Raw genomic sequence first — 10382 nt, forward strand, 5'->3', positions numbered from 1 at the left:
AAAAAAAAAAAAAAAAAAAATTTAGCCATTTGTGGAGATGCATGCCTATAGTGCCAGCTACTTGGGAGGCTGAGATGGGAGGATTGCTAGAGCCCAGGAGGTTGAGGCTGCAGTGAGCCATGATTGTGCTACTGCATTTCAGCCTTGGTGAGACAGCAAGATACGAAAGGAAAGGAAGAGGAACGGGGAAGGGGAAGGTAAGGAAAAAGGGAGGGTAGAGTAGGGGAGGGGAGGGAAGAGGAAGGGAGGTGAAGGGAGAGGAGAGGAGGGGAGGGAATAGGGGAAAGGACAGGACAGGACAGGAATGGAAAGGAAGAAAGAAAAGAAAGCGAAAAGACAGCAAACAGGAGGCCAGGTGTGGTGGCTCATGCCCGTAATGGTAGCATTTGGGGAGGCTAAGGTGAGAGGATTGAGAATATACCCAAAAAGAATTAAAAACACTACTCAAACAAATACATGTACACACATGTTTACAACAGCACTATTCACAACAGCCAAAAGGTGGAAAGAGCCCAAATGTCCATCAATAGGTGAATAAAAGCAAATTATGGTGTATATATACAAAGGTATATTATTCAGCCATAAAAGGAATGAAGTACTGATACACGATACAAACATTATGCTCACTGGATGGACTTCTAAAATGTTATGCTAAGTGGAAGAAGCCAGACACAAAAAGTCACACTTTGTATGATTCCATCTATATGAAATATTCAGAATAGGTAAATCCAAAGAGTCAGAACAGATTGTTGGTTGCCAGGAGCTGGGGAGGGAGGAGGAATGGAAGTGACAGCTTTGCAGTGATGGAAATGTTCTAGAACTAGATGAAGGTGGTGGTTGCACATTTTAAATTAATACTAAATACCACTGAATTGTTCACTTTAAAATGGTCAAGCTTATGTTGTGTAAATTTTACCTCAATAATTTTTTTTTTTTTTTAAGACTGAGTCTCACTCTGTTGCCCAGGCTGGAGAGCAATGGCGAAATATTAGCTCACTGCAACCTCTGCCTCCCAAGTTCAAGTGATTCTCCTGCTTCAGCCTCCTGAATAGTTGGGATTACAGATGGTCGCCACCATGTCCGGCTAATTTTGTATTTTTAGTAGAGACAGGGTTTCACCATGGTGGTCAGGTTGGTCTTGAACTCCTGAACTCAGGTGATCCACCTACCTCGGCCTCCCAAAGTGCTGGGATTACAGGTGTAAGTCACCGTACCCGGCCAATAAATTATTATTATTAATTTATTAACTTATTTATTTTTTGGGACAGAGTATCACTCTGTTGCCCATGCTGGAGTGCAATGGCACGATCTCGGCTCACTGCAACTTCCCCCTCCTGGGTTCAAACAATTCTCCTGCCTCAGCCTCCCAAGTAGCTGGGATTACAGGCACCCACCACGATGCCCTTTTAGTAGAGATGGGGTTTCACCTTGTTGGTCAGGCTGGTCTCAAACTCCTGACCTCAGGTGATCCACCTGCCTCGGCCTCCCAAAGTGCTGTGATTACAGGTGTCAGCCACCGCGCCTAGCCCAATAAATTATTTCTTAAAGTTTAAGAAAGAACAGTCCTTTTATTTTTATATCCTTTTTGAGATGGAGTCTCACTCTGTCACCCAGGCTAGAGTGCAGTGGCATGATCTTGGCTCACTGCAACCTCTGCCTCCTGGGTTCAAGCAATTCTCCTGTCTCAGCCTCCGGAGTAGCTGGGATTGTAGGTGTGGACCACTACGACCAGCTAATTTTTGTATGTTTTGTGGAGACAGGGTTTCGCCGTGATGGCCAGGCTGGTCTCGAACTCCTGACCTCAAGTGATTGGCCCACCTTGGCCTCCCAAAGCACTGGGGTTACAGGCGTGAGCCACCATGCCCAGCCATGATTTTTAAAATGTAATAAATTGGATAGTAATGATTAAAACCAAAGTAAACTGAAGTTTTTTTTCTGTGCACAAACACCACCCTCAAGGATAGCAAGGAATACTCATTGGCTTTCCAGGCCTCTGTCTCTCAGCACAGTGTCTACCCACCTGTTCTAACCCCCTTCCAAGATACGAGCCTCTCAGGGACACAACCCATTTCTTACTTATCCCTGTGTCCCCAGTGCCCAGCATCAGGCTTGGAGGGATGCCTCTGTGAATACTGAACTGAACTGCTGATGAAGGTCCCAAGACCCACCACCAGCCATCACTTTTGTGCACTGACCTGTCCTCGTGGATGTAGGCCAAGTAGAAGAGTAGCAGGATGCAGTACTGTCTCTGGCGAGCAGCTCCCTCCATGTACTGGCGATCAGACAGGAAGGCAAGGCTTTCAGGGCTCCTGCTGCTTATCTGGGGCAGCCCGTGCTGTAGGAGCTCAGACACTGCAGAGAGTTCTAGGGAGGGAACAAGTAGAGGAAAGCCACACAGAGAACATAGGAGAACAGGTAATCAGCACATTAGTACCTACTACATGCAGAGTACTGCACAGGGCAGCAAGGGTAAATGCAGTATAGAAGGAAATAAGGAAATCAGAGGCTCCTCTTCCTTTGAGCAAGGTTCAGCCTACCAGGAAAGACTAAAGTTAACAAGAGGAAGGACATGGATATGTCTCAAAAATTAACATTCATTCTTTTTTATTTCCTTTTTTCTTTTGACAGAGTCTCACTCTGTTGCCCATGCTGGAGTGCAACGGCACGATCTCGGCTCACTGCAACCTCCCCCTTCTGGGTTCAAGCAATTCTCCTGCCTCAACCTCCCAAGTAGCTAGGATTACAGGCACCCACCACCATGCCCAGCTAATTTTTTGTATTTTTAGTAGAGATGGGGTTTCACCATGTTGGCCAGGCTAGTCTCGAACTCCTGACCTCAGGTGATCCACCCACCTCCACCTCCCAAAAACATTCATTCTTTCATTCATTTGACATATGTTCATTGAGTGGCTACTATTCTTAGGACAGACTGTGAGATCCAGGCCCTACCTCCAAGAACTGGCAGCTGATGGGAAGAGACATATAATGAGACAGGCAATTGCAGGACATGTGGTCAGCACCATATTGAGGAGGGAGTGACTCAGATAGCCTGGCATGGGGAAGGCAAGATCAAAGAGGAAGAAACTGTGGGCTGGGTGCCGTGGCTCACACCTATAATCCCAGCATTTTGGGAGGCTGAGAAGGGCAGATCACCTGAGGTCAGGAGTTCAAGACCAGCCTGGCCAACATAGTGAAACCCTGTCCCTACAAAAATACAAAAATTAGCCGGCCATGATGGCGGGTGCCTATAATCCCAGCTACTTGGGAGGCTGAGGTGGGAGAATCACTTGAACCCAGGAGGCAGAGGTTGCAGTGAGCCGAGATGGCACCATTGCACTCCAGCCTGGGTGACAAGTGCAAAACTCCATCTCAGAAAAAAGAAAGAAAGCTTTGGGAGGTCAAGGCGGGCGGATCACGAGGTCAGGATGGAGACCATCCTGGCTAACACAGTGAAACCCCTTCTCTACTAAAAATACAAAAAATTAGCCAGGCGAGGTAGCGGGCCCCTGTAGTCCCAGCTACTCGGGAGGCTGAGGCAGAAGAATGGCGTGAACTCGGTGGGGGCGGAGCCTGCAGTGAGCCAAGATCGCACAACTGCACTCCAGCCTGGGTGACAGAGCGAGACACCATCTCAAAAAAAAAAAAAGAAAAAGAAAGAAACAAACAAACAAGCTGTGGAGGGTGAGGAGAAAAGAGGCAGCGACAGGAGAAAAGAGAAAAGGAAGCGAGGTGTTCAGAGGCCCGAAGGCATGAGAAGACATGCCATGTTTCCATTCAGTGTGACTGGACAGTCAGTGAATAGATGTGGGGTGTCAGCAGCTGGGGAACTATGTGATGTAATCTGTAGCTGAACTGTGAAAGACCTTTAAGCAAATGCCACTTAAAGAAGTGGGACTTTATCCTGAGGGCAGAGATTTCTAGATTTCTTATGAAAACGGTTTCATAAAAGAAGGAATATTTTAATACCAAAAGAATAGGAAAGAAGAACAGGCATGGTGGCTCAAGCCAGTAATCCCAGCACTTTGGGAGACCAAGACAGGAAGGAAGGGAGGGAGGGAGGGAGGGAGGGAGGAAGCGAGCGAGGGAGGGAGGAAGGAAAGAAACACTACTTGAATGAATGAAGAAACAGAACACACTATTCATGCTATAGTGAACACTGGACTCCTGAGGCCTGGTGTGGGGATGTTGCAGAGGCGACTGTCAGGAAGAAGGAACTGGACTTGATGGACATGAGGATCCTTCTCAACTCTAAGGTGCCAGGAGCCTTGGGTTCCATCATTTTACAGTTCTATTATTTCACATCCCTAGGAATCAACCTATAATAGTATCACTCCGATTCCTCTGGACAGCCTCAAGCAAAGAAATCTCATGCCTGTACTAACTCACTATCTAGTCAATCAGCAAGGCACCCAGACTCTAAAGACCAGCACAGGCCACATGAGTGGTCAAATTGTAGCATCTTACCTTCTTCAGAAGGTGGTCCTGTCTTCTCTGGAGCTGAGAGAAGGTTGAGGCACATATAGTAGAGGAAATTGGAACACACCTGGTTTAGGGCTGAGTGACTTAGAGAGGGAGAAGAAGAAAGAACAGAAGAGAAGACATTGCTACTTTGACTGGGAGAGCATTATCCCTGCCATATGCCTGGGCACCACTGCTTTGTGCCAGAGGCTAGTGAAATTCTAGCCATGGCCATGGCAGAAGACGTCCTAAGGTGGCTATGAAAAGTAAATATGGGGCTGGGCACAGTGGCTTATGCCTGTAATTCTAGAACTTTGGGAAGCCAAGGTGGGTGGATCACCTAAGGTCAGGAGTTTGAGACCAGCCTGGCCAAAATGGTGAAACCCCATCTCTACTAAAAACACAAAAATTTGGCCAGGCACAGTGGCTCATGCCTGTAATCCCAGCACTTTGGAGGCTGAGGCAGGCAGATCACGAGGTCAGGAGTTCCAGACCAGCCTGACCAACGTGGTGAAACCCTGTCTCTACTAAAAATACAAAATTAGCCAGGCGTTGTGGCGCACGCCTGTAAACCCAGCTACTCAGGAGGCTGAGGCAGGAGAATCGCTTGAACTCAGAAGGCAGAGGTTGCAGTGAGCCAAGATAGCGCCATTGCACTCTAGCCTGGGCGACAGAGGGAGACTCGGTCTCAAATATAATAATACAAAAATTTGCTAGGCGTGGTGGCAGGTACCTGGAATTCCAGCTACTCGGGATGCTGAGGCAGGAGAATTGCTTGAACCCAGAAAGCAGAGGTTGCAGTGAGCCGAAATCGTGCCATTGCACTCCAGCCTGGGTGACAAGAGCAAGGCTTTGTCTTAAAAAAAAAAAAAAAAGTAAATATGGAACCTGCTGCTTCAGCTGTAACTTGGACACCTGGCCCATATATGCACTCACTAAAAATTTACTGAAAAAATATGAAGTGGGGGCTATAAGCTCCAATTTAATAAAACATACAAATAAAAAAGTGCCCCTAGGCCAGAAAAGGGCTGAGGAAGTACTAGAAAAAGCAGCAGCAGCTGAACCCCACATGGGCAGTCAAGGAGTACTTCCAAAATTTTGACTTTCAATGCAGGTGGGTCCTTGTATTCTCTCCTAAATGTTGGATGGTGTATTCAGTATTATGGAAGGAAAGCTGGGCACTGCATTGTAGCCAGCTTGTAGGCTGGGGGAAGTAACAAATTAATCTTCTTAGTAAATACAGAAACAGGGGGCAAATCATAAATGAGAAGGTACAGAGGCTGCTCTAGAAATCTAACAAGACAGAGACTGAGGCAGCAACCTCTACTTTAACAAGAGAGTTTCTCCTCTAGAATTGGAGAGCTGGTAGAAACTAGAACATGACAGGCACTGCATCCTTTCCCCTTTGAGGTCCTCAATTTCCTCAGTGGTCTCACTCTGTCGCTCCGGCTAGAGTGGGGTGAGATCATAGCTCACTGCAGCTTTTTTTTTTTTTTTTTTTTTTTTTTTTTTTTTTAAAGATGGAATCTCACTCTGTCACCCAGGCTGGAGTGCAGTGGTGCTATCTCGAGAAGCTCACTGCAACCTCCACCTCCCGGGTTCAAGCCAATCTTCTGCCTCAGCCGGAGTTTCCTGCTTAATCCATCCAGTTTCCTCATTTAAATGAGAGGTTAAACAAATGATCTCTGAAAGCCCTTCCAGTTTTGGGGGGCATTTTGGACAGAGAGAGACAAGGTCTCACTGCTGCTTTGACCTCCTAGGCTCAAGGATCCTCTCGCCTCAGCCTCCTGAGTATCTGAGACTAGAGGTGTGTACCACCAGGTCTAGCTAAAAAAAAAAAAAACTTTTGTGGCCAGCCATGGTGGCTCAAACCTGTAATCCCAGCACTTTGGGAGGCCAAGGCGGGCGGATCACCTGAGGTCAGGAGTTCGAGACCAGTCTGGCCAACATGGTGAAACCCCATTTCTACTAAAAATACAAAAATTAGCCAGATGTGGTGGCAGGCACCTATAATCCCAGCTACTGAGGTTCTGAGGCAGGAGAATTGCTTGAACCCAGGAGGTGGTTGTTGCAGTGAGCCAAGATTGTACCACTGTACTCCAGCCTGGGTGACACAGCAAGACTCCATCTCAAAAATATATATATATATTTATAGAGACTAGGGTCTTGCTATGCTGCTTAAGTTGATCTTGAACTGCTGTCTTCAAGCAATCCTCCCATCTTGGCCTCCCAAAGTGCTGGGATTACAGCCATGAGCCACTGTGCCAGGCCTCTCCCAGTTTTGATGTGACAGGTACCCATCCAAGTATCACCAGGCATAAGATCCTTACCAGGCAAGATTCAATACAACCTACAGAAGCATGTTCAGCTTATTGCACCAGATGCTGAGCAAGGCAGACACTATGTCAACACCACCATGAGCTCATGACTAAAACACACCAGCCAACAATTCCCACTTGTCCCGTCAAGAAGGACATTGGCCCCTTGGCCACTCAATCTTGCCTGGGACCACACATACCTCAGACCACTGCAAAACCTGGCCTTCAGCTCCAGGGTCAGTCGTATGAAGGATGAGGCAGCTTCGGAGAAGTGGGAATAAAGCAGAAGCAGTTTAAACCAGACTTGTCACAGAGAGTCCCAAGCCTGGGTGGTATCAAAAAGCTCTGGTTTTAGAGTTACACAGACCTGGTTCAAAATGTGCTCCATCTCTATCTGGCAGTTTCACTCTGGAAAGGTTTTTTAACTTCTCTGAGACTCAGTTTTGATATTTGTACCTCACAGGCTGCTATAAAGCTAAGTAAGATAAATGCATGGAGAACATCTAACAAGTACTTGACTCAAAGTAAGTGCTGCAATAAGTGCTCATTTTCTTCCATTCTGAATGATCCTCCATTACAATTTGGGACATTTGACAAGGACCTAGGAAGGGCACATCTGCTCCTTCTATCCCTTCTTCCAGTTTCATAGAAAACAATCCAGTTTCAGATGCAGAAAGAACAGGAGTAGTTATTATTTTATTCTCATCTCTAAACTGTCTGTTGAAAGCAATTGGTTCTCAGAACAGGGGTCCGATAACATTATCTTTCCTTTTTTTTTTTTTTTTTGAGATGGAGTCTCACTTTGTCGCCAGGCTGGAGTGCAGTGGCATGATATCGGCTCACTACAACCTCCGCCTCCCGGGTTCAAGCGATTATCCTGCTTCAGCCTCCCAAGTAACTGGGACTACAGGTGCGCACCACCACACCCAGCTTAGTATTTTTAGTAGAGACGGGGTTTCACCATGTTGGCCAGGATGGTCTCAATCTCTTGACCTCATGATCCGCCCACCTCGGCCTCCCAAAGTGCTGGATTACAGGTGTGAGCCACTGCGCCCAGCCTTTTTTTTTTTTTTTTTTTTTAAGATGGAGTTTCACTCTTATTGCCCAGGCTAGAGTGCCATGGCACGATCTTGGCTCACTGCAACCTGCATCTCCCAGGTTCAAGCAATTCTCCTGCCTCAGCCTCCTGGGTAGCTGGGATTACAGGCATGTGCCACCATGCCCAGCTAATTTTGTATTTTTAGTAAAGACAGGGTTTCTACATGTTGGTCAGGTTGGTATTGAACTCCGGACCTCAGGTGATCCGCCCACCTCGGCCTCCCAAAGTGCTGGGATTACAGGCGTGAGCCACTGTGGCCTGGCCAGCAGTTTCTGCCTTAGCTGTTGACCCTGGCCCAGGCCCTTGTGCTTCTGGCTCCTCCCAGTCTCCCCAGTAAGGCTTTCAGCCAATACTAAACTCTGTTCTGCCTTCCCTGGGCCACTGTAAAGCAGAATCCTAGATAAAGAAGACTCAGAAGCTCCCATTTCACCAGCCCCTGAGTTGGGAATAATCTGTATTTTATCCTGGGGCTAAAGCAGCTGATAGGGAATCCCTCAGGGTTTCACAGCAACTCTCTGGGGTAACAATTTAACCCATGACTTCCCCAGGGAAGGGGCACCAAGCTTCCCTTCCAGATGCGCTCCTCTTGGCCCAATCTCTCAGGGATCCAGAGTTTCTCCACCCTCCTACTCCAGGTCTCCATACCATTCCTGGCTGGCAGTGCCTGCTTCCCTCCTCCCTCTTGCAGGTTGAGCCTCTAATCCTGTGCTACCTGGCTTTATGCTGCACAGATCTCCCTATAGATCTCACAGCCTTTTTCTACATCCCCTATTCCCCACCACTGCCCCCAAGAGATCTACACTTGCCTCTCATCCAGCGCCCCAAGACTACCTCTTGGGTCCTGAAGTATGGCAGGCAGGAAGAATGTTAGAAGGAAGGGAAGAAGTGTGTATCAGTTATCACAATGGCTGAGGGATGCAGTCTTCAGGAAATCTATATAATCATCTCGTTTAATTCTCACTATTATCACCATGTTCTAGCTAAGGACACTGGAGATAAGAAAATTAATTTATGCAATCTCAATACACAAGTTAAGAGAGGTGAAAAGAATTTCAACTCATATGGGCTAACAACCACAGTCTCTCTACTGCTTCTTCCTATGAGCAGCTAATCAGATGTGTTTCCAATCCTAGGGGGTAGAAAAATCCTTCCTAATTCCATGTTCCCCTCTGCTCATACCCCTGTTTCTCACCTTCCCCTCACATGAAACTTGTCAAAAGAGTTGTGTATTCTGTCTCTACTGCCTCATCTTGCACTCATTCTTCAACTCACTCTGGTCTGTCTTCCATTCCAACCACTCCACAGAAACTGCTCTGGCCAATGTGGCCAAAAGCTGCCATGAAGCCAAGTCCAATGGACATTTTTAAACTTCATCTTACTTGACCTCTGCGATGCATTTCACACTCCTGACTACTCCCCAATCCACAAAACTCTCTTCATTTGGCTTTCTTAATGTCATACCCTTCTGGTTTCCTTCCTCCCTCTCCAAATGCTCGTACTTTCCTCCTCCTGACCATTAAATGCTTCTCTCTTAATTTTGTCTTGACTTCTTTCATCATTTCATTTTACACACTCAACTTTGAAGAATCTCACCTGATCCCCACTGAGGAGTCAGCCTCACAAGGACAGGGGTCTGTTTTGTTCACTGCTAAATCTCCAGCTGTAGCATGATATGTTGCATGCAGTAGGTGCCCAATATTTGTTGAATGAATGAAAGGCTGGATGCTGAAGATTTCTATACCTGTATCTAAATCCCAGATCTCTCCCTTGTCTTCAGACAATTACCCACCTAACATCTTCACTGGAACATCTCACATTCACCCTGACCCAAACTGACCGTATCCTCTACTGCCTCCCCAAACCAGATCCTCCTGCAGTGAGCCTTCTATCAGTTAACACACCACCATCCACATAGAAGGCAGCCAGAAGTCAGGCATTACCCTGCACTGTTCCCTCTCTTTCAAGCCCTACATCCAACTATTCCATGCCCCAACACTACCTTAGTTCCTACCACCAACCTGAGTTAATCCAAGAGGCTGAGATACATGCCTCCAATCTGCCTCCCTCTTAACTCATAGTCCACACAGCTCCAAGAAAGATCTTTCTGAAACAGAAATCTGAAATGTTGCTCCACTTCTTTAAAACTCAACAAAACTCCTAGGATAAAATCCAAATTCCAGGCCAGGTGTGGTGGCTCATGTCTGTAATGCCAACACTTTGGGAGGCCAAGGTGGCCAGATCACCTGAGGTTAGGAGATCGAGACCAGCCCGGCCAACATGGAGAAACCCCCATCTCTACTAAAAATACGAAATTAGCTGGGCATGGTGGCACATGCCTGTAATCTCAGCTACTCGGGAGGCTGATGCAGGAGAATCACTTGAACCCGGGAGACAGAGGCTGTGGTGAGCCGAGATTGTGCCATTGCACTCCAGTCTGGGCAACAAGAGCGAAACTCCGTCTCAAAAAAAAAAAAAAAAAAAAAGGCCAGGAACAGTGGTTCACACCT

At 47.0% G+C, this 10382-nt stretch overlaps 1 protein-coding gene across 1 annotated transcript in view; it reads right to left on the reverse strand.

The window, feature by feature from the left end:
- The window catches only part of MEI1 (meiosis inhibitor 1), a 120692-nt gene that overhangs the window by 52467 nt on the left and 57843 nt on the right, over nt 1–10382 (reverse strand). The window contains exons 16-18 of the mRNA XM_011978757.1: nt 6977–7037; nt 4465–4562; nt 2196–2364 (exon numbers count right to left, since the gene is read on the reverse strand). Of these exons, the coding sequence (XP_011834147.1) occupies nt 2196–2364; nt 4465–4562; nt 6977–7037 (328 nt within the window). The remainder of the gene's footprint in view (nt 1–2195; nt 2365–4464; nt 4563–6976; nt 7038–10382) is intronic.

Source organism: Mandrillus leucophaeus, unplaced genomic scaffold (assembly GCF_000951045.1).
Source record: "Mandrillus leucophaeus isolate KB7577 unplaced genomic scaffold, Mleu.le_1.0 Scaffold2, whole genome shotgun sequence".
Classification (NCBI taxonomy): domain Eukaryota; kingdom Metazoa; phylum Chordata; class Mammalia; order Primates; family Cercopithecidae; genus Mandrillus; species Mandrillus leucophaeus.